At 33.9% G+C, this 25,251-nt stretch overlaps 1 protein-coding gene and 1 long non-coding RNA gene across 2 annotated transcripts in view; both read right to left on the bottom strand.

Annotated features, from left to right (window-relative positions):
* Positions 1-386: 386 nt before the first annotated feature.
* Positions 387-3,918, bottom strand: LOC105877948 (protein MCM10 homolog). The gene has a single exon (XM_076005765.1). The coding sequence runs from the start codon at positions 3,793-3,795 to the stop codon at positions 1,195-1,197; it is 2,601 nt and encodes an 866-aa protein (XP_075861880.1). The 5' UTR covers positions 3,796-3,918; the 3' UTR covers positions 387-1,194.
* Positions 3,919-12,860: 8,942 nt separating this feature from the next.
* LOC142872301 (uncharacterized) overlaps positions 12,861-25,251 on the bottom strand; it is a 100,462-nt gene continuing 88,071 nt past the window's right edge. Inside the window, exons 2-3 of the long non-coding RNA XR_012920506.1 lie at positions 17,743-17,880; positions 12,861-12,926 (exon numbers count right to left, since the gene is read on the bottom strand). This is a non-coding gene — a long non-coding RNA (uncharacterized LOC142872301). The remainder of the gene's footprint in view (positions 12,927-17,742; positions 17,881-25,251) is intronic.

Genomic DNA, 25,251 nt, shown 5'->3' with positions numbered 1-25,251 from the left:
CAAGCTTGTTTCCTGCTTGCTATAAGAGTGACGAATTCCCAAAGCTCTGTACCCCTCAGCTGCAATACAAACTCAGTGCAGATGCAGTGTTTATGGACCCATATTGATGTCAGACCCATCCTTCTGGGACTGACACAAACATGCTGATTTACCTGTTGCTTTCCATACTGTGAAAATTTACTATTTTTTCTCTGAAAATTAGGAGGTTTTTTTCCTTCTCTCAACATCTATGATACTAATAAGCTAACATGTTAATTTATAAAAAGCTAAAATCTAATCTCAGGGCTGGAAAACCAGATTTTTTGTGACTTTTTTTCTGCAAGACTTCAGAAGTAATATTTTGCAATTGACTTTTTTTTTTTTTTTTTTTTGTTTGGAAAGGGAAACTATATTTTATTTTAACAAAACCCAAAAGAACGGTGATTTTCTCTAAAAAGCCGTTTCCTCTAAACAGAAAAAGGCACAGCAAACTAAAAAAATCTCCTGTGAAGATTATAACATTCAGATCAACTGGGTTCTCCGTGCAAAGTGGTTTGGCAACTTGATCACTCTCAAAGAGCAAAACAGAGGTAACAATAGAACAGAAAGAAGGAACCTAGCTTGAAATATCAGTTTACCAAAATTACATTAAGGCAATGATCATAATTATTTAGATGGACAGAAGTTACATTATTTGTAGAATATGAGTATGGAAAAACATGTTTCAAGTTCATTTAGTCCAATCTTCTTCATCCAGATAAGGAAACCAAAGCCCAGAAATTAGGTAACTTACCTCGGGTGAGAGTTAAGTTCAATGAATGTTTTTGCCTCTGTTTTTATCCATATAAACACTGCTGTCCATATAAACAATAGAACTTCATTGAGAAAAAGGAGTGTATGCTCTACAACCAAGAGATACAGAAACAAACCTCTTGGTTTACCTTCCAGTTTCTGGGTAAAAAATTTGTGTGAATGCAGTAATGTAGAACAGGAAAGACAGCAATATGTTGGTTTTCCACATTCCATTAATGTCCACGTTAAATATGGTGTCAAACCCACACAACGGAGCAAAGTAAGCAGACATGGCTTGTGGGCTTAACGAGCATTTGTTTTTGACGGTGTCGGTCGGGAACATGGGCGACGCAGAGCCAGTTCCTGGCTTTTCCAGAACCACAGGGAGAAGAGAAGGTCGTGGGAAAATGTGTGATGTTAGGGCTATTTAAGGCTATTCAGAAATTTGGCGTGTTCTTCTCCTCTTGGTAACAAAGTTTCTCCTCCTATCTTTGGTCCAGTCTTTTCCTTTAGCATCCCGTCCCGCTCCCATTTGTAGAGGCCACAGTTACTGCAGTGCTTGTTGGGGAGTCTGTCCAGGGAGATGCTTCTGTTCGCGCAGGGACACTTGAAAAACCTCTTCACGCCGTCCTGCCAGTGTAAGTCGTGCTGCTCGCTGACGCAGGTCTCCAGAGGCTTGAGATGGGTGTAGGCACACGTCTTGCATGTCACGACCCGACACTTCACTTCTCTGATGCTTCTCATCTTTTCTTCCATTTGTTCTTTTTTCACCAGTGGCTGAAAATAGCGTTCCTGCAGCTCAGCCTCGGCCTCTTTTAGGATGCCTGTGTGCTTGGATTTTGCTTTTAGAATTTTCTGAAATTCCTCAGATTCCAGGTAGGCAAGCTGCTCTCTCCTTTTTTTCCTGGCAGGCTCCAGTTCATCCTCAGCTTGGGGAGAAAACGCGGTGTTCTTTTCAACACGCTCCTTCACTTGCAGGACGTCTGGGGAGTCCTTTTGCTTCTTTTTAATATTATTCGGGTTTGTTTTTGTAAGAATCTGGCCTTTTGCCCTTAATTTGGTGATAGCAGCTAACTTTTTGGCTTCGGCTAAAGCACTCAGTTTTGGTCTTGTTGGTGGTGACTCATCGAAAAAGAGAACATCATCCCCTTCTGAGATGCCACGCCCAAGCCTGGGCGTCCACGTGGCTGGGCTTCCTTCCAGCCTGGGGAACTCAGCCCCTGTCCGAGGAGACTGAGCAGGTGGATGTCGAGATGAGGATGGCACAGCCGGGCTCTTGGCTTCACTGGAACTTTGGAGAAACCGTCTCTGGGCATCTTCCAATTTCCTTTTCCTCATCTCCAACATTTGCTGCTTCTGCTGCTTCAAGAGGGCTGATGCCGAGATGGACTGGATGGCAGCTTTCGGGGTTCCTCTGATCCCTGAAACCGAGGCTTTGGCTAAATGTTGTTTCAAGTTTCTGGCTCCAAACGTTGGCAGCTCCATCAGTTCCTTGAACTCCTCTGAGCAAGACAAGCTCTTCTGGGGTATTCCCAGTTTTTGTTTTGTTTCCTGAATGACCAAGTCTGCACCCTTGACAACCAGATTGGTCAGCGTGGTTTGAATCTTCTTCTTAGGAGCAGCAGCCGCTGCAATTGAGGCTGCATAAGATGAAGAAGAGACTCCTCCGTAGTAAAAACCGTCCTGACACAGCCGTTCTTTTAGGCTGGCGCCTTTGCGGGCGAACTTCTTTGGAATTCGTCCTCCGGAGAAGGTGGACTGCAGGTCGGCTCGCCTGGCGCTGAGCTTCCTGTACTGGGCCTGGACGTGATACTGACAGTACTCGCAGTCGCGCAAGTTAACAATCTGTGTGCACGGTTCTCCATTCTTCTTCTTAGCTTTACAGGTTCCCAGGTCAAGAGCTTCACCCATAATTAAGACCTTCTGGGGATGATCAATAGATAAGCACACCTCCTCTGAGCCATCCTTGGGCTTCATGGGGTTAGCATTGAGCAACCCGATGACAGTGCCTTGTTCTGTCTTCCAGAGCTCTTTGTGAACTTCTCCAAACAAGAACAAGGACACATGCTGTGTCAGGTCACGAAGATCATTCAGTCGCCAGATGCTGAATGTTTTCCCACTGTTCATACTCTGTGGAGTAACTTTCTTCACTATAACCCCAAATGTCACCCAGTCGATTTCTTCTAGTTTCTCACGTGGCATCTTTTCCTTGACCTGAGACAGTCGGATCAGTTTTCGGCCAGTCATTTTCTTGTTCATTTCTGTAGAGGATACTCGAGGCCGCCTGAGCCGCAGGCCGGAGAAGGCTTCCACAGACACCGTCTGAGACGTCTCCCCAGAGCTCCCCTGGGCCCCTGCATTCTTATCTCGAGTCACTCCACTAGGTTTGTTCCCAGGAATAGTTTGCAGTGGTTGGGAGGGTACACTTGTCATCCTCGAAGATGAACTTGTGGGGTCTGTAGGTGAAGCTTTTGGCATCCGAGCCACCCGCTTGGTTCTTGGTTGAACAGGGACATCAAGCTCTGCAGAAAAGCATGCTGATTCCTGAATTCTTTGAACTTTCTTTTCCTTAAGGGGAGGCCGTGGAGACTTATCAAGGGGGTTACACGGAAGGGCTGGACTTGCAGCCTGTTTAATTGTTGCTACTTTGAGCTGTTCTTGCAAGGACTTCATTTGCTCTTGCAACTTCCTTAATTCATCTTGTAACTCCTGATTTGTTTTCTCTTGTCGGGGGGCAGGAGCGAGTGGCAATGCAGGAGCTTCGTCATCTGTTAAGTCCCCGGTATCTCCAAAGAGAGTGGCCAGATTTTTCTTCTGGTCGTCAGCCTTCTCCACGTCTCCGTCATCAGCCTCTTCTGTGTAGGACTCGCCGTCACCGTCAGCATCAAAAAGCTCATCAAAGGTGTCAGGTTCGCCATCTTCCTGGCTCAAGGAGTTACTCTCTTCTGAATTAGAACCCAAGGCCGATTCGTTCTCCTCCAGCAGTGCGGTCAGCAAAGACAGATCATCTTTCTCCCCATCCATGCTGTTAAGAGGACACTTGTGACAGGAAACTTCAAAGGAGGCTCTGGTGCCCAGGAGATAAGTAATGTTAAAAATCTTGGCCACGCTGGCCCCTCTTCCCGGTCTACAGTGAGACCCGCCAAAATTCCAACTGCAATTGACTTTTATTATCCATGATATGCCTCCATGTTTAATTAAGCTTATGGCTCTATCTTATTAGACTTATTTAAAAAACAAAATACTAGAAAGTCATACACACTTATTAACAACTATTATATAGCTTTAGAGTGAAATATTTGATTTTGTAATTTTTCTAAATTGGTGTCTGCCTTTTGATGATGATTTGGAGACCATCAATGCAGGGAAGAAACACATTTTATGATAAAGGCATTCTCCACATGATGCCTAATAATGAAGATGTAAATATCACTTTGTTAATTTTAGCCTCAGGCTGTATCTATATGATGATAAATTATCTAGTCTCTTTAATAAAATAAATTAATTAATCAGTCTGACATCTTGCTTTATTGATCAGGCAATAAAAGTTTTAAAACTACATAGGTACCAATACAACTCATCTTTAAAGATGAGTTCAAGAAATATGAGGACTTAAAGACAATTAAATATTTCTAAAATATGCAAATTTGCATCTTCCGGAGTAGTTTAAAACATACTTAAAGTTTCAGAAATTGGGTTTATTTGTGTCTTTTTCATGATGAATACTAAAGAGTAACTTAAAATTTTACCAATACCAATTTCATATAAGGCTAATCTCATTAGTATGTAAGATGTGAAGTCTATATTATCTTTTATGTGAATATTCAGGAAGAAATCAAGGGAGGAAAATCAAGCAAGCAAACTACCTATGACAATTTTTTCTCTTTTTAAGAGGCATTCATAAACAACTTCTATTATAATCAATCTTAAAGCATTTAAGCATTAAAACGCAGTCCTCACTTTAGGGATAAAGTGCCAGAAAAGTAAGGAAGTGACAGAACTCAAAAACCCATAACAAAATATTTTTAAAATTCCAGTTTTAGAAGTAATCCTTTCTATCACCATGTTTCAAAACTATGCTGCCCATATTTCTCTGTGAATTATAATTAAATTTACACATATGTATGAAACTAAATGTTCACTCCTTAGATATCTATGTTCTGAGTAATAAAATATATCATTCCCTGATACATATACTCTACTATGGCAGATGGTTTGCAAATATAAGTATAGCATGCTACATGGCAGTTCTGCTCTTTCATGTGATCATATGGGATGTACATTCTAAGGGCACCTGTTTGAATATAGTTTTGTGAACCATAATTGGGCATTGAACTGATTTCCATTGCTGTAGAAATGTTGTCTAATGGTAAAATTTTCAGTAAAAGACCTATGTTTTTTGCAAAGGCTTTTGCTGTTTTATTTTATTATAGTTACCCACATAAAATATATAATAAAGTGGTATATATGTGTGTGTGTGTGTGTGCACGTGTGTGTGTGTTATGGTTAAGTTAAAGTCACAAAATTATAAATTAGCATTATTTAGTTAAGAAACTATCTTCAAGGACACTCTATCAAAAACTCAAATGTGTGCAAGAAAAGTTTAGGTAAATACATAAATGACTTTATAGAAATCACCACTAGTGAGAAATATGCCAAAACCTACATTGTCTTTGATGAGTCTGAAAAAATATGGGGAAAAACATGATTAATGTCAATGATAAAAGACATTTAGCTGAAAAATTTTGCAATGTTAAAAAAGTAAGCTCATTCTTTCTTTCTAACTACTTGACTAAGGAAAGAAATCTCATCCCTTCTTGTTATAGTAGAGCATAATGTGAACCCAATTAGGCTTCAGATGGGCCAAGAATATGTGTAAGGATACACATACAGAAGACTCTGAAAACCTGATAATGATGATAATAATAAGACTTAATATAAAGTCTTTTGACATTTTAAACCTTTATCTCAAAATGTAAAGCACTTTATACATTTTTTTATGGTTTTGTAAAGAAGGAGTATAGGGAAAACTAAACAAACATTTGTTTTCTGTTAAAGTATATACTGCTAAACTTTGACAATATAAATTATTAATTAATTAAACTAATAATTCTTAATCCTGGTCACAAGGTTAACTAAAAAAAATTTCATATGAACACAGCAGTTCCTCATTGATAATGGATTATTTTACAGTGTACTTTTAAATTAGTTGTCATTGTTTATTTGTTTGTTCACTTTTTTACCCTGAAAAGAGGAGGAGGAATACCTGAAAACATCCTTATATATGAATCTCTTTCCAGTACTCATGCACTCAGGACCCTAACATCTGTGATTGAACTCCACCATCCAGATGTTTTGTTCCCATAATTCCAAGAATCAGCTATTTTCAAGGACATAATCCTTGAAATGCCTGATAAACAGTCACTCTGTCTAAAGGAGACTGAACTAATTTGTTTCTGAAGCCTATTTTTGTTGAGTGATAAAAGATTGGTCTGGCTACTACAATGGACTCTGACAGGGCAAAAAGGTGATCTTCTCTAAAGAACGTTTTTCTATAAAGTGGTTTGTTTCTTTCTCTCCAAGCAAGAAAGGGAGAATCCAAGTGGTGATTATTTACTATATGAATCTCTTTCTCACAAATATAGCTGATAATGATTTATTGGAAGAAAATATTTTAATGCCATTTGAGCAAGACATGATCTCTTTTCAATATCAAATTATCTCACCATATTCTTTTATCCCAATTACTCTGCTTCCCAGATATTCTTATTACTATTCTTTCTGATCATGAAAATATGCATTGGTAACATTCAAAAGTCTATTTAGAGATTCATCAATCATGGTATTAAATAATAACAGCTTTACAATATTCCTCTGTGAAGTGCCATTTTAAAGCATAAATTCATTAAAAATATTAGCTTAAATCTCACTTTACAGAAGAGATGTCAAACCATTTGTTAATTAAGGGCCACTTAAGGAAACTAAATAAGCACAAAGTGCCTCAGTCTGCTGAAGGTGCATAAACATGATGGCATGAAAGTAAAGAGCTAAAAGCATTTATATATGACAGCAATTTAAAGCTACCATTAGAGTGCATTCCTATTAACTTAAGAAATAAGTCATCAGTAATGATGTTACATTACATAAAAAACATTTCAGGTTGTTCTAAAACAAGGAAAAAGCTGACTTGTTTTTTTATAAAGATGTCTACAGTTTAAAATATTGTGATATTGACTAATACATTTGTCTCCTCTCCAAATTTTATTTACCTACTTCTATATTTATACTACTTTAATTATTCTAAATTAAAAATAATATATACAAAGGGAAATAGAGTCTCTACTTTTGAAAAACATATAATATTATAATATAATGAAGTTTTTATTTTGCTGCTACTGCTCAGCATATATTAGTTTTTATTATTATTATTATTTCAAAATATTATGGGGATACAAATATTTTGTTATATGGATTGCTTTAGTTACATTTGAGTCAGGGTAATAAGTGTGCCCATCAGCCATATAGCGTTCATTGTACATGTTAGGTAGGTATGTACCCATCCCCTCCTTCCCCCTCATCCCTACTTGATGTTTACTGGGTTTTACTTCCCTCTGTGCACATGTGTGCTCATCAGTTAGTTCCAATTTAATAGTAGGTATAGGTGATATTTGTTTTTCCATTCTTTAGATACTGCACTTAAGATAAAATGGTCTCCAGTCCAATCGATATTTTGATGGGAATTGCACTGAATCTATAAATCACTTTGGGTAGTATGGACATTCTGACAATGTTGATTCTACCAATCTATGAGCATGGTAAGGTTTTACATTTGTTTGTGTCTGTGATTTCTTTTCTCAGTGTTTTGTAGTTCTCTTAGTAGAGATTTTTCACTTCCTTGGTTAGGTGTATTCAAAGTATTTTATTTTCTTTGTGGCTATTGTGAATGGTAGTGAGTTTTTTATTTGACCCTCAGCTTGACTGTTATTAGTATATAGGAATACTGATACTTTATGTACACTGATTTTGTAATCTGAAACTTTGTTGAAGTTATTTATCAATTCCAGGAGTCTCTTGGTGGAGTCTTTGGGGTTGTCTAGATATGACATCATATAATCAGCAAAAAGTGACAGTTCGACCTCTTCTTTCCTGATTTGAATAACCTTTATTACTTCCTCTTTCCTGCTCTCTCTGGAAGACAACTCTTTCAGATTAAATAAGTCAGTTAAAAATAAAGAAAAAGAATTAAGATGAATGAACAAAGCCTACAAAAAATATGGGGCTACATAAAATGGACAAATATAAGAATCATAAGCATCCCTGAGGGTGAAGAAGAAAATGTACAAGTCTGAAAAACTTATTTTAGGGAATAATTGAGGAGATCTTCCATGGGCTTGCTAGAGATTTACACATCTAGATACAAGAAGCTCAACAAACACCTGGGAGATTTGTTGCAAAGAGACAATCACCAAGACACATAGTCATCAGACTGACCAAAGTCAACACAAAGGAAGAACTATGCAAGCCATGAGGCAAAAACATCAAATAACTTACAACAAAGGAAAACCCATCAGGCTAACTGCAGATTTCTCAACTGAGATCTTACAAGCCAGAGGGGATTTGGACCCCATCTTCAGTCTTCTTAAAAAGAACAACTGCCAGACTATAGAATTTTGCACCCTGAAACACAAAATTGTATATATAAAGGAGAAATAAAGACTTTTCCAGACAAGCAAACACTGAGGGAATTTGTCAAGACCAGATCTTGACCTGAAGGAAATACTTAGAACCACATAATACATGTATCAGTACAATAGACACCTTCCAGTGTAAAACCACCCAAAAGCTAAAGCTCAGAGCTCATATCAAATAATAGCACAAGAGATAAAACAAAGCAATAAGGTACTACCCAACAGGATGAACAGAACAGCATTCCACATATCAGTTCTATCAATCAATGTGAACGGTTTGAATGCTCCATTCAAGAAACACAGATTGGCTGAATGGATCAAAAAATACAACCCGAGTATCTCTTTCCTCCAGGAAACACATGTAATCCACAAGAACTCATATAGAATCAAGGTGAAAGGATGGAAAAAATATTTCATAAAACTGGAAACCAAAAGAAATAAGGTATAACTATGCCCATGTCCCATAAAATTGACTTTAAATCAACAATTGTAAAGAAATACAAAGACGGTCATTATATAATGGTACAGATAGCAATTCAACAAGAAGACATAATAATCCTAAATAATTATGTACAGAAGAGCCCAGATTCATAAAGTAAACCCTACTAGATAAAATCAAAGATATAAATGGCAGCACTGTAATTTCTGGGGACTTCAACATCCCACTGACATAACTGGATAAAGCATCCAAGAGGAAAATAAATAAGGAATTGCTGGATTTAAGAACAAATGGGCCTAACAGATATTTACATAACATTTTACAAAAAGCTACTCAATATATATCCTTTTCATCTGCACATGGAACATTCTCTAAGATTGATCACATTTTTAGGCCACAAAACGTGTCTCAACCAATTCAAAAAAGTAGAAATCATACCATTTATCTTCTCAGACTACAATAGAATAAAACTAGGAATCAACTCCAAGAGAAACACTCAATTCTACACAAAGTTATGGAAATTAAATAAGTTGTTGTTGAATGATTATTGGGTCAATAATGAAAATAAGATGGAAATCAAAAGGCTCCTCAAATTGAACCAGAAAGCCACAAATGGGCCACAATTTATCAAAATCTATGGGATTCAGCAAAAACAGTCCTAAAGGGAAAATTTAAGGCAAGTTTTATTTTTTCTCAAACAATAATATTTAAAATTTTCTTAGAGGGACATTATTTCTATATGTCCAGTAATATGATCAAGATAATATTGACTACATGCCCATCTCCAAGCATGGCATTGCTGTCAGTGTTGGCTACAGCCATGGTACCCCTTTATGTTATTATTTTATAAGTTAGCGTTCCCTTAGAGTAAATATTAGAGTTTGTCCACACATTAAGTACCCCAACTTTTGCATCTTCCACTAATGAGTCTGCATCCTAAACCTCCTAACCCTGGAAGCAGAGGGGACTGGGCATGTACAAGTCTCCTAGATCATAGAACAAAGAGGTGGTTTAAACAAGCATGCATATACTTTTAGGGGCTACATTCTCTGGGAGCAGTACAGAGAAGGGGCTAAAAAAATGAATCTCCTCATTTGTCTCCAGAATGGGTTTATGGGGGCACACTCTGCCAGCAGCTACTTGAAAGCCTTTCTTCTAACTAATTTCCATCAAGAACTTAAATGGAGAGTCAAAAAGTAGCCCTCCAGCAGCCTGAGAAGTAACTCAGTGCTTCCTGAGCCTTTTCTACTAGCTCAACTCAGAATAATTCCATATCTACCAATTCCTCCCAGAAGGAGTTTGCCCCGGCATCAAGTGGCCCAAATTTTACAGCATTTATTCAATGCATTCCAAACTTTCTAGATCTGGAAGGAAAAGGACTAGGTATATTTTAGTGTTCCTAGAACACAGAACAAAGAGTTGGCTTTAAGCAGGTGTGCAAACACTTACTGGGAACACATCTGGGAGAAATGGAGAATGGAGCTTGAATGCGCAGCTTTCATTTTCTTTCCAGAAGGGTTTTGTTGCATGATCTTCCAGTGGCCAATTGATGACCTGAACTCTAATTAACTTGCATGAGGGATCCAATAGGGCTGACAAACAGTAGCTCTCAGGCACCTTGAACAGGAACTTGACACATTCTAAGTCTGTCTTCAGCTTACCCCAGTGATAAATCTAGGTTAATCTTTCTTCCTGGAAGGAGTTTATAGATGTACTGAGTTCCACAACTTTTATAGCTCCCACCCAAGGGACTGCATACTTAATGAACTAGCTCTGGGATTTGATGGAATTTTGCATTCTTGTCTCTCCTACATCACAGAAAACAAAGAGTTGTACATAAAATGGATGTATTCTCAGAAGTTTTCTACCCAGGATCAGAGGGTACAACCTGAAATTGAGTACAGACATTTGCCACAGAGACTTTCTCCAGTTTAGTGCCAATAAAATGGAAGAATAACCTCCCAATTCAACTTCAAAATTAGGGTGGAAGAGACTGAGACACACATTCCACAGCTTGAATATTCAAACTACATCTAGAAGATCTGGCTTCTACTTTACTGATAATGGTGTGTACTGTCAGAATGTGGCACGTCTTAGTTTCCAGATGACTACTGAAAACAGAGACAGCAGTCTGGACAAATAAAAAGATTTGAGAGGCAAATCAAAATTTCTGGTCAGATGGATTAATGAGGTTCTTCTACACAAGGCAATTTGGAAATTCTGGGAAAGGGAGTTGTCATATCTCATGTACAGAAACCAACACAGATATTCAAAGAAAATGAGGAAAGAGGAAAGTATATTTCAAATAAAATAAGATAAATCTACAGGAACCAACCCTAATATATTGGATAAATGTGATTTTTCTAGTAGAGAATTCAAAATAATGGTCATAAAAACACTCATCAATTGTTTGAGGCAGTGTTGTGTGCCTGTAAGTCATAGCTATTTGGGAGGCTGAGTCAGGAGGAATGCTTAAGCCCAGAAGTTCAAGGCTGCAGTGTCCTATGATCACAACTGTGAATAACCACTGCATTACATACTATGCAACATAGACAGACAGTATGTCTTAAAGGTGGAGAATAATCTCCATTGATTCCATGTCCTGTATCCTGGGGGCACTGGGTTGGAGGTTAGGAATACAAAGTCTTGGGCAGGACTTTCCCTATGGCTTTTCAGCCCATCCAGCAGATCTCATGGTTTCTAGTCTCATGCCTGCAGCTCTCCAAGAATGGAGTTGCACATTGGTGACTCCACAGTTCTGAAGTCTTGACAGAAGCTACAATTCCATGATTCCACTAACCATTGCTCTAGTGGGAAATATGTGTGGTGGCTCTTCTCCTGCAGCAGATTTCTGCTTTATCTCCACAACATCTTTTAAAATCTAGGTGGAGGTAGACATGTCCTCATAGTCTTGCATTCTGTGAGTCTGAAGACCTAACACCACATGGATGCTGCCAAAGCTTACTGCTTTTGCCCTCTGGAGTGATAGCCTAAACTGTACCTGAGCCCACTTGAGCCACAGCTGAGGCAACTAAGTGGTGCCACATTGGAATATAATCTAAAGGTGGCAATGGGTAGTGAGGTTATGGAAGATGCCTCAGGCCCATTCCTATCCTCTGAAACCATTCTGCCCTCCTAGAGCTCTGGGTTTGTGATGGAAGGGGAAGCCTTGAAGTTATCTGAAATGACTTTGAGGTCTTTCTCCCATTGCCTTGATGAATATCACCTGGTTTTCTTCTATCCATATTAATCTTTTTAGCAGTCACTTTACTACTCCCTTGATTTACTCCTCAAGCTTCATTACCTTTCAAAGGCTGTAAAACTTCCAAATATTTACATACTGCTTTTCTTTTAACTATTAATATTAATATAAATTCCAACTTTAAATCATTTATTTCCTCTTTAATCTCATTGAATGCAGTTGAAAGTAATGACCCAGCATCCTGAATGTTTTTCTGCTTAGGTATTTCTTTTACTAAATACTCTAGTTCATCTCTCTTAAGTTTTATATTCCACAAAGCCCTTGTGCATGGACACATTCCAGCCATGTTCTTTACTACTTTATAATAAGGATGGCCTTAATTCTAGTTTTCAATACCATGTTCCTCATTTATGTTTGAGACATTATCAGAATGGTCTTTACTGTTGATATTTCTATCCACATTCTGGCCATGGCCACTTAAGTGATCTTTAAGAAGTTCCAGACATTCCCTATAGATTTTTTCTCTTCTGATTCCTCAGCAGAATCACTATAATGCTCCATTCACATTAACAAAGGCTTTTTCTACCCATGCCTCCAAATTTTTCTAGCCATTACCCAGTTCCAAAGCCATTTCCTCATTTTTAGGTACTTGTTATAGCGACAGCTCAAATCTTGCTACCAATTTTCTATATTAGTTTGTTTTGTGCAGAATACCTGAAATTGGGTAATTTATGAAGAAAAGAAATGTATTACTCACAGTTCTGGAGGCTGGGAAGTCCAAGACTATGACACTGGCATCTGGTAGAGGTCACTCCATGGCAGAAGGCTAAAAAGCAGAAGTGAGCATATGAGACAGAAAGAAAAAAAATGGGCTGAATTTGTTGTTTTTACCAAAATCCCATCCACTCCTATAGTAATAACATTAATCCATTTAGGAGAACAGAGCCCTCATAATCTAATTACCTTATAAAAATCCCATCTCTCAACATTGTTGTATCGGGGATTAGTTTTCAACATGATTTTTGGAAAAAAACATTAAAACCAGAGTATGTGAAGTTTGTCTACAGGAGCAAAATTAAGATGTTAACAACTTAAAATAGCCAGTTATAAGTTGTTCTATGTAAGCCTCAGAGTAACCATAAAGCAAAAAAGCTTATAATCCATACATGAAAGAAAAAAAGAAAAGATCCAAAATATATCTCTAGAGAAAGCTTTAAAACCATAAAAGAGTAAAGATAAAAGAGGAAAGGAACAAAGGATCTACAAATCAGAAAACAATTAACAAAAGGATACTAGGGAGTCTTCATTTATCAATAAATTTACTTTGGATGTAAATACAATAAAATTTTTAAGTAAAAAGCATAGACTGGATGAATGGATAAAAAAACCAAAACCTGATATTATGCTTCTTATAAGAGACTCACCTCACCTGAAAGGATATTCATATTGAAAGAGAAGGGATGAAAATTTATTCCATGCAAATTGAAACCAAAGTATGAATAGCTCACATAAAATAGTCTTTAGGGCAATAATCGTAAAAAGAGATAAATAAGAGCATTGTATTATGATAAAGAGGTCAAGTTATCAAAAGAATATAATAATTGTAAATATAAACGTATCCAATATTAGAGCATTTAAATATATAAAACAAAGATTAAGAGATCTAAAGGGAAACATAAACTGCAACACAATAATAGTAGGAGATTTCAATTCCCTATCTTCAACAATAGACAGATGACCTAGACAGAAAATTAATAAGAAACATTAGATTTGAACTACACATTAGGACCAATGTTTCTAACAGACATACACAGAACATTCCATCCAACACCAAAAGGATATACATTATTCTCAAGAACTCACAGAACTATCTCCAGGATAGATCACAATGTTAGGCCTCTAAAAAAGTATTGACAAATTAAAGAATATCAAAATTACCTCATGTATCTTTACCAACTGCAATGGTATGAAACTATAAATCAGTAACAAAATGAAGGAAAATCAACAAATAAGTGGAAATTAAACAATAGGCTCCAGAACAACTATTGAGTCATGGGAGAAATTAAAGGGAAATTTTTTTAAAAAATCCTTAAGACAAATGAAAACAGAAATATAACATACTAAAATTTATGGAATGCAGCAAAAGTGGTTCTAAGAGGTAAGACAGATATCTGTGTTCATGGATTGGAAGAATTAATATTGTTAAAATTTCCACCCCACAAAAAGGGATCTACAGATTCAATAACATCCCTATCAAAATGTCAATGTCATTCTTCACAAAATTACAAAGAAAAAAAATATACTGAAATTTGTATGGAATCCCAAAAGAACCCAAATCAAACAACTAGAGCAATCCTGAGCAATAAGAACAAATGTGTAGTTGTCATACTACCAGATTTTAAAATTTATAAAGCCATAATAATCAAAACAACATAATACTGGCATAAAAACAGACACATATGCCAATGAAATAGGATAGATAGTTTAAAAGTAAACTCATGCACCTATTGTCAATTAATTTTAGAAAAAGGTGCCAAGAAGACACAATGGGGAAAGGAAAGTTTCTTCAATAAGTTGTGCTGAGAAATCTGTATATTCACCTGCAAAAGAATGAAAATTAATGCTTATCTCACCATTTTTTTTTTACAAGAATGAACTCAAGATAGATTAAAGACTTGACTATCCACAAGAACCAAAACTATAAAAATGCTAGAAAAAAACAGGAGAAAAGATCCATGACTTAGTAAGGGCAGCGCTTTTATGGATATTACCTCAAAAACACAAGCAATGAGAGCAAAAATATACAAGTGGGATTGCATCAAACTAAAACTTCTGCAGAGCAAAGGAAAGAATTAACAAGGTGAAGAAATATCTCAAAGATTGGGAGAAAATATTTGCAAATCAGATGTTGACTAAGGGACTGACAATCCAAATATAGAAGGCACTCAAACTACTTAATAACAAGGAATCAAATAACCCTATTAAATATGAGCAAAGAACCTTAAGAGACATTTCGCAAAAGAAGACATACAAATCACCAACAGATATATAAAAAACTGATCAATATCTCTAATCAGAAAAATTGTAAACTAAAACCACAATGAGATAACACCTCATACTTGGGCTTTATCAAAATGAATAAAGACAGAAAGTGTTGGTGAGGATGCTGTGGTATTAAAAATTGGTATAGACATTTTGGAAAACAGTATGGAAATTCTGCAAAATCTAAAAATAGAATTGCCATAAGATCCAACAATTTCACATCTGGATATATATCCAAAGGAATTGAAACCAGTATGTCATAGGGATGTCTGTACTCCCATGTTCATTGCAGCATTATTCACAATAGCCAAGGAATCTAAACAACTTTGTCTATAAAGGTTAAACAACAAAGTGCTCATCAACACATGAATGGATTTTTTTTTTTTTAGAGTAGTATATATACATGATAGAAAACTATTCTGCCTTTAAACAACAGGAGCCCAGCAAGATGGCAAATGCCTATAATAGTAGCCACTTGGCCCAGGAATTCCAGACCAGTTTTGGCAACATAGTGAGATTCCACCTCAAAAAAAAAAAAAAAAAAAAAAAAAACAAAGCAGCAAATTCTGTCTATTGAGATAACATGGGTACAAATGTGGAGGACATTACGGTAAGTGAAATGAGGCAGGCACAGAGAGACAAATATGTCACTTTTATATGGAAGCTAAAAATTCAAACTCACAGAAGTAGAGAGTAGAATGGTGGTTACCAGGAACTAGGGACAAGGAGGCCTTGTGTAATTTTTGTCCAAAGTATACTAAATTTCAGTTAGATAGGAGGAATAAATTTAAGAAATCTATTGCACAACATAGTGACTATAGCTAAGAACAAAGTGTTATATTCTTGAAAATTGTAAAGAGAGGAGATCTTAAGTTTTCTTACCACAAATAATAAATATATAAAATAGGATATATAAATAATTAAAACATATAAAATATATCATATAAACATATAAAATAAGTTATAAAACATATAAAATAATTAAAACATATTTAAACTTAATTTAGCAATTCCAAATATTTTATATATTTCAAAACAACATGTACATAATAAATATATACAATTTTTATCTGGTAATTAAAAATAAGATGAGACAAACTCTAGTTGATGAAAATACTACAAAATATCTTACTAGCTCTTCATCAAACATAATGAAAGTCTGGGAAAAATCATAGCTCATTAAGAAACATTGCAAGTAAATGAAATATGGTATCCTGGATGGGATTCTGGAGGAGAAAAGGGACATTAGGTAAAACAAAGGAAACACTAAGAAAGGATGGCAGTTAGTTAACAATAATTTATCAATATTGTTTCATTTGTTGTGACAAAATACCACAGTAACATGAGATGCTAATATTAGGAGAAAATGGATGTGAGGTATATTTGAACTCTCTATACTATCTTTTCAAATTTTGTAAATAAAAAACACATTAAATAATTTTTAGAAACTGTTGGTGAATAATTTGGATATCTCTACATGTATTGGACAATGTCTAACTATCAGAAGGAGCTGTCTCTTGGTATAAAGAACTTGGGTAGAAGAACTTGTAAAGGTTCATCTATGTTTTGGCTCTGTCAACAGGTTTTCAACTATCTTTCCAATTTCATCAGTTAGATAATCTTAGTTATAATCTTATGACTCTCTCAAATAAGCTGGAAATAAAAGTTTAAGAATAAAAAGGAAAATGTGAAAAAAAAACAAAAGTAAAAATTTGAAATGTAATACTGTGAATAGGAATAAAAATTTAAAAAGAGATAATGAAGAACCACATTTAATCTCTAGTATGAGCACTTTTGTACCTGGTTTTCATATAAATATATTGATTAAACTGTAATCATTGTGTTGCTTAATGTTGTTATTTAAGGTTTCTAAAACATTAAACTGTTAAATTACCATCAAATATTCAGAAGTATTTTATTAAATAAATCAACATTTTCTAGATTTGGATAAATCAAATTTGGCACATTCATGAATATTAGTAGTTGTTTGAGTAGTATATTTATTTATGAGATCAATGTATTGTTTAATAATTAATAGATTGGACATTAGTCAAAGTACAAATGATACTTTCCTCTCCATGAGAAAACCATTTAAATATTAAAGAATAAATCAAGAATAAAATGTTCATCTCACACTGGAAAAAGGGTCATTAAAGCACATACACACATACATATGCACAAAGGAATGGCTTAGCAAATGATGACTTTAACCAGTCATATTAATATATAGTGCCACACACCATTATTTTGCCCTTCTTTTCTATAGACTAAAATGTTTTCATTTTTTGATTGAAATGCTTGTGTTTGGACTCTATTTTGTCTTCTCAAAAATTTCCATATAGATTTTCTGTAGTTGGACCCAGAATTGGCAAATTTCTATAAAAATGATCTCATAAATGCTATGCGCAATGAAAATATTCACCCTCTTCAGTTTAAAAAAAAGTATATTTCAAGTATTACCTTGGAAGTTTTCAGGCAGCTAAATATTTCCCTAGAGCAAATAATATTTTTACTTGCTTTCCCCTCTTTCAAAGGTCCCTGTGGAGCTTTTCACAGTGTCAGGCAGAAATGCTTTTTTGCTGAATTTATCTACTACTCACCTACAGCGAGTATTCCTTGCGATGGAGGTAGAACATTTCCCAGTTTGTATTGTTCTTCTCTACCTGCCATAAATACCCAATTGTGTGGAGTCTGTTCAGTATATTGCTTGAAAATGCTTCAAACATTTCTGGAATATCCTTGTGAAGAAAAATATTAATAGTCTAAGAAACAATGTGAAACTTAGGCTCTAAGGAGATACATCATGTTAAAATATATGTACTAAAGCACCATGTAATACACATATAGAAACTACACTCTAGCTAGCTATCATGACCAAATAAATACGATAACTTCTTTCCATTCTTCAAATAACCTTGCAAACATTAAAGAGTATTATGGAAAATATTTAATCTTCTCCAGAAGACAGGCCTTCTTTCAACACAGATACTGAATTTGGCACCTATATAAACCATTGTTTCACTTCAGTAGGCACTTAGGCACAAAAATGGATATTTGTTTAGTTAAGTGTCAACATGGGAACTCAAATGTGTAATTTATGTATAACTTTAAGATGCCAGGTTTTGGAAATTTCGGCCTGTGTATATTGACAAGTTGTGAAGTTTTCCACATATATAAAATGCTTTTCTTTGACCAGGTCAAAAATACCTTTGAGTATAGAGAAATTTTGTTAAAATGACTCCTAAAGGACCAGCACAGGGGAGAAACATAAACATTAAAATTAAATACTCATTCCAATAGTGAGAAATCTATTTGAAGAACAGATTTATGACTTGACACATACTAAATTGATTGTAAATCACTGCACATTGTGCCATTTTATTCTCCCATAATTTTACATTGTTTAATTCAGGTCTCTTTATAGTCTTAGATTCCAAGGTAATAAAACATCAGAGCTATTTTCTCATCCTTTTATTTACTAATTTTTAAAAAACATACAGCAAAACTTGTACTAACTGGACAATATCCATGTTAGAATTCCTAGGGTGTGGATAAGTGCCCTTTTTCATAAACATAATGATAATGATATTAACAATATTATTATATTATTATATGGCCATCTTTCTGAATGATGTTTTACTTTTTCTGTCAAACATGACATTCCATCAAATATTGCAAATGATACCTACAATAAGAAATTCAGTACATTTTCTAATTTCTGATTAAACTTTTTTTTATTGATTTAGTAAAGTTGTTACTAGACCTACATATGAATTAAAACCTTATTTGCTCATTTGAGCTTATCTAAATTGACAATAAATATTTAATTGTGTAATTGTAAAGAAAACATTTTCATAATCTGTTTTTAACTTTGAAGTTAAAATTAACTATTAAAATATTTTGAAACCATTAAAACTTTTTTGACTCATTCAATAAATTGTATTTTAATCCTTGTTTCCTAACCATACTAACACAAAAGAAATAGATTCCTTTATTTTCTGTACCTTCACTCTCCACCCTTCTTTCTCCAACAATGTAATAGTAAGTAAAAAAGTGTTTTTGTTGTTATTATTAGGCTACATAGGTAGTTCTAATACACTTTTTCTCTTTTACTATTTAATGTCTTTTGGAAAATCTGGAATGCATGAGCAATAGCCTGTTTACATTGCCATGCCGGTACGAAAACCAACAATACTGATCAATATGAGTACAGGTAGTTTTAATTTTTTTGTGAGACTACCTGGAGGAAGAAGAATCTTGGCTAATCTTGACCTAGAGCTCAATTTAGATAATGACAGATTGAAAAGAAACATTTAATCAATAGTGGAATCTGTTAATTCCTTGGTAATCTGTAAGTAGGCTCTTGTAGGGATCAATTATCTAATTTTAATCAGGAATATTGATTAACTTATCAAATATTTATTAATATTTGATAAGACATTGCAGTATTATGGAAGAAAGAAAAATCATTTGTCCAAATTGGTAAAAATAAAATGGGAAACTGTTTAGGAAAAAATTAGTTATATTTGTGAATAATATTTATTTATGTAACAAATTGAATGTACAAAAATTACTTAGAAAAAATGGTTAAAAAATCATATATTTTGAATATAATGTTATGTTTTTAAAGATTAAAATAATTTAGAATTGTGATATTTTTTCAAGGATTATAAAATTTTCATATTTTTACTGAATTCCAAACATCACTGTATTGATCATAACTCAGAATTATTACTTTTATAATAATTCTGAGTTATGATCAGAATAATTGTTACACTTTATCTGAAATATATATTTCTAGGCTTTCAACTAAATTTAGAGTAATGAATATGACTATGGCTAAAATTTAGACATTTCTCACTAATCTGTGCTATTGCTATTGATTTGAGATATCATTTTTCTTCTGCTATGTGGATCATTTTAAAGATCATCTGTAATTTTTAATCATGTATAAGAAACTATAAATTGACACAAATGGAATATTAAATGTCTTGAAAAATAAACACAACCACTGGGGGCATATCTAAGCTATTGGGTCCTGGACTCAAGTCACAGCATTTGCCTCAAGGGACATTAGATCTGTGGCACAGGGGTTATGCCTCCTCTCAAAAAATCTAGACAATAACAAACTAAATAAAGTTAAAGCACTTTTTTGCATTGCAGAACTTATGTAAGCCTAGAAAATAACAATAGATCTTAGAACTCTCTATTTCTCAAGCTTATTTGAGTCCCTTTTTCATAGAAAGTGTTACAAAATTAGAGACACTCATAATTTTTCAGAAATACTATGTCAGAGTTATCAAATAAAAAGCTTTCTTGAATAATCGTGCATTATTGTATTACTTCAGAAGTAAAATTTGTACCTTATTTTAAAATGCCAGTTCCTTATTTATATATTTTTCTAAGAATGGCAGAGAGCTAGACTAATATGAAATGATATTATCTAGCCCAAATTTATTTTGAATGTGAGTAACCTGAGGCTAATTCAGGTTAATGATAGTGACAATTCAATAAATACATGGTTAATATTTGTACTTGTTAATTTCATTGTTGCTGGTTTTTTTTAATGAAAACTTATTTTAACATTAAAACTAAATGGCACAGTGAGCGATTTTCACAACAGAGTAATATATTTATAGCAAAATGTCTTAAATTCTTTTTTGTTGTCTTGCTGACTTTTTTTACTGAACAACTTAAATTGGCAGCACCCCAGTCTTCCTAGAAAGTTCAAGCTGTGGGAGCCAGTGAAATATCATTGATCTGCCTTGGGTTTTTCAAACCATATATAAAATAGATATAAATGGTTTTATGTGTTTTGAACTATCCTTAAAATCTTAATATCAAACTAAAACCATTAGTTGTAAAATAAATATTTGTAAAGAAAATGTGAGACATAATTTTACCTCATTTAACTATATATATAATATCGAAAAAATATTTGACATTAATATATTAATCTTCTTATTTTTTTGAGCATTACACATTGTAAATTATGGTTTTGCTATACTAAAGGGGTGGCTGTGATTCTATGGTAAGGATCTCAGCTACACTAAGTGACGATTGAAGGCATAGTCCTTTTTAAATTGTTCCATCAAGAACATCTTTTTTTTTTCTCGATTGTTTTTCTCCCTTGACTACTGCACACTTCTGTGTTGTGAATACAGATTTACATGCAGTGCAATTCAATGAAGAGAAAATGCATCTAATGTGACTTATGCACCAAAATAATTCAGAAGAAGAGAAAATTGACTAGCCAGATTAGGGAGAGTGGAAAGGAAGTAAGAACTAATTACCTAAATAAATTATACATAATCAAATAATGACATAGATTAGCAATATGTTATTTAAAATTCATAGTAATATACGTTTTTTTATTTTGAGGTTAATGCTACTTTTTCCTTCACTTGAGGATTCTTCCTCATATTTACCTTTTTTCCTAGCATATTTGATCTGTTACCGTATTTATTCTGCTTTGTTCATCCAATTTATTTTTCTTTAAAAATATTTTTAAATGTCAATGTATTTTTATTCTGCTTAATTTTATAATATTGGTTGTATTTTTCCTTGCATTTATTTCCTAAGACATTTTGGGAACAAATAAACAACAATAACTTCCTCCGTTTTTTACTTTTGAATAGTTACGTATAAGACAAACTTACCTAAACTATATACTCCCTTATTTCGTCCAATTGCAAAACTTCATTTGAGGGTCTACACTTCTAGTTATTCTCTAAAAAAGAATTAGAAATATTTCTCAAATTTCTAAGTGTTTTATCATTAGTATTTTAGTTTGACTTGCATTAAAGTTATTAAAATATTTTTAAAAATAATCTCCAATCTTTCTAATAAAGAACATGGAATATGTATTTATTTATCTATATTTTACCTCCCAACAAAGGATAGACCTTTCATTGACTACTTTTAATGGTAGGTTAATTTTATGTATGTATGGATGGATTAAGGGGTTGAGCACAAGAAGGGAACTCATGGCTGTAAGAGACACCTGACCCAATATGTTAACATGTTCATCTCTTTTGCCCTGTGGTACCCTGCAACACCTTAGGATGCTGTAGAGTCCCAAGAAGGCTTTCACTAGATGTGGCCTCTCAATCTGGGACTTCTCAGTCTCCATGACTATAAGAAATAAATTTCTTTTCTTTATAAATTTCAGGTATTTTGTTGTAAGCACCAGAAAATGGAATAATACACAGACTAAATACAGATAGATACATATATATATCATCTAATTTTATTATATATTAGTATGTATAGAATCATATATTAGATATACTTTAATTGGTCATGGAAAGAACTTCACAGTAACTTAAGAGAAAAATCCCTATTATCTCACGGGGAAAGAAAGAGGGAAAGAAAAAGAATTTTCAACAAATGCTATGTATGTAATATTTAAGCAAGTTTATGTTTTCTGTGTTATTTGTATTAAAAATTGCTAATTTAAAAGATCAACTCAAACCTGACTGGAAAAGCTCTCATGATCTAATGCATTCCTAAGTCCAAGAAAAAAATGATTACAATGATACATTTCTTCTAATATTTATTGTGACACTTCAAATATTATAGTAACACATCATAATGTTTTCTTCTTAGTATATAATAATCTTCTTTTGACAATGACATGCTGGTCAAAGTAATATATTTTCTCTATTACCTTCTGCAATGTTTATGATATTACTAAAAGGCATTGCATATTAAATATATAAAATCTATTTTGAATATTGCTTTCAGAGTTTAGTCATCTATAAAGACTTTTGTGTATGTGTGTGTGCATTTTCTGAATTCTGTGAGCTTCTGTTGCTTTGCCTGTTCAATGTATTGTAATAATTAAATTTGTTGGTAAGCAAATTTTGGAAACATGTAAATATGCAAATTCAATATGTCAGAGACTTGTAGCAATACCTCATCAATGAACACTTTAATGAGAAATATCAATCATAGGAGATCTAACACCAGATCTTTTAACTGCCTATGTCAAGAGTCCTGAAAACTTCCTCCAGTTTTGATTAACACCAACCTTAAAAGAATCTTACTCAAACCCCTAGCTTATAGGTAAGTAAACTGAAGTACAAAGGAAAGTAGTGAAGTGTCCAAGACCAGAAACCTAAATAAAATATAGAATCTAGAAGAGAATATATTTGCTATTTTGCAATATGGCTCAGAAAGAAAATTAATTTGATTGAAGAAGTTAATAATTAGAAATAAAATGTGTGAAAAAAATAATTTCATGCAAGGCATTGGGTGAACAATACAACATAATGAGAAGAAAATTCTAGCTTTTAAATCTTAATGGCTATAGGAGAGGCAAATCCAGAATGCCACACACCAGTAGAGCAGACAGCTGGCCGAGGTGGAAATATGTAGATCCCATAGTAGAGGATGAACTTTCATTGAGTTAACAATATTATGCTGAGAAAAAAGAATATGCAAATGAAGTAAATAGTAAGGAAGAAGAAATTCATAATCTAACTTTCTCAACCTTGAAATAAATCCAGAAAAAGAGTTTGGTAGATGTTTGTGCAATAGAAAAGAATAATGTCAAGAAGGGATGCATTTAGGTTGTAAATAGCAAAAACATATACTCATCCTGAGAGCACTCCTGGGGTTCTGTGGACTGTTTATATCCCACTGATAAGGAGTTAGTCTATGTATACATTACCTGTGAAAAGTGAGATTCTATAGTCTCAATATAGACAATGCATTGTGCACCATATCACATTAGAGATAACATTGTTATACTTCTACAGCTAAAATTATAGTGATATAAAATTACTGTTTAGGTTCACAATGACAATCCAAAGCACTGTAAATATGCTCAATAAAGGAAATGTTCAATAAAGGAACATTTTTCTTTAACACAGTAAACTAGCCAAGATGGGAAATGAATAATAAATTAATTATAGAAAATATTCACAAGCAATATTTAGAAAATGAATTTTCTATTCATCCATTTTTATCAGAAGCAATCAACATAATAAGTGTTTCAGTTGGTAAAGTAATCTAATGTGTAACTTTAATATTGTTCACCTAATATTTCCTAAAAGAATTCCAAACTATTAAAACTTTATATGACAGTTATGATAACATCATTATTGATTCAATTTCAACAAACATTTACATAACCTAATGATATGCTTCCAATAATAAAATTTGGGCTTTTTGCCTCATCTCAAGAATTACACCAAGTCCAGTAAAACTGGACCACTAATTACAATGTCCTCTGGTGCAAATAATAAAATTCTCACATTGCAGAATATTCTCAGCAAAAATATTTTTGGAACAGTGATGACCAAGGGTGGCAATAATTTGCTTTTTAACAGTGTTTGAATTACTAACGATGTAGATTTTAGATGAATATACATGGTCTGTATCATTTGCCTATGATTCATATTTTTGTAGCAGAGCCAGTTATTAGCTATGGTTCAGCTCTAATCTACTTGCCATAAATTAACTAACCTATGGTGGCTAATCCATGGAAGAACTCTAATAGAAATAGGCAGTGCAATATTATGCCAAATCTTGTTTTAAGAAGTCCTTATAGCTGTACTTGCTGCTCAGATTCAGTTCAAACCTAAAACTGCTGTAAAGCATAAAGTCCACAAAAACTGGCTAAAGATTGAATAGGACAATTTACCAAAGAAGATAAACATATGGTAAATAATCAGATAAAATATGTTCAATATTATTCTTTAGGAAAATACAAATTAAACCACAGAGATACCACTACATTTCTATTAGAGTGGGAAAAATAAATAAATAAATACCTGACAATGATTAAGAATATAAGAAACATGTGAACATTGTTGAAAGAAATGTAATTTTGGAAAACAGTTTGGTATTTCTTATAAAGTTTAATATTCACTTGTATGATGCAACAATCCAACATTTAGGTATTTATGAGAGAGAAATGAAACTTTTCTTACCACAAAACCTATATGTAAATATTTGTAGCAGTTCTATCCACAACTATCCCAAACTAGAAACAACTCAGATGTCTTTCAGTTGGTGAATGATTAACTGTGGTGTGTGTGTGTGTGTGTGTGTGTGTGTGTGTGTGTGTGTGTGTGTGTGTGTATATAGTAATATAATATCAC

The sequence above is a fragment of the Microcebus murinus genome, chromosome 8, assembly GCF_040939455.1.
Source record: "Microcebus murinus isolate Inina chromosome 8, M.murinus_Inina_mat1.0, whole genome shotgun sequence".
Taxonomy (NCBI): Eukaryota; Metazoa; Chordata; class Mammalia; order Primates; family Cheirogaleidae; genus Microcebus; species Microcebus murinus.
This window is presented reverse-complemented; position numbering and strand designations above follow the sequence as displayed.

Coding starts and splice junctions, on each gene's coding strand:
- LOC105877948 (XM_076005765.1), bottom strand. CDS start 3,795: ATGGATGGGGAGAAAGATGATCTGTCTTTGCTGACCGCACTGCTGGAG.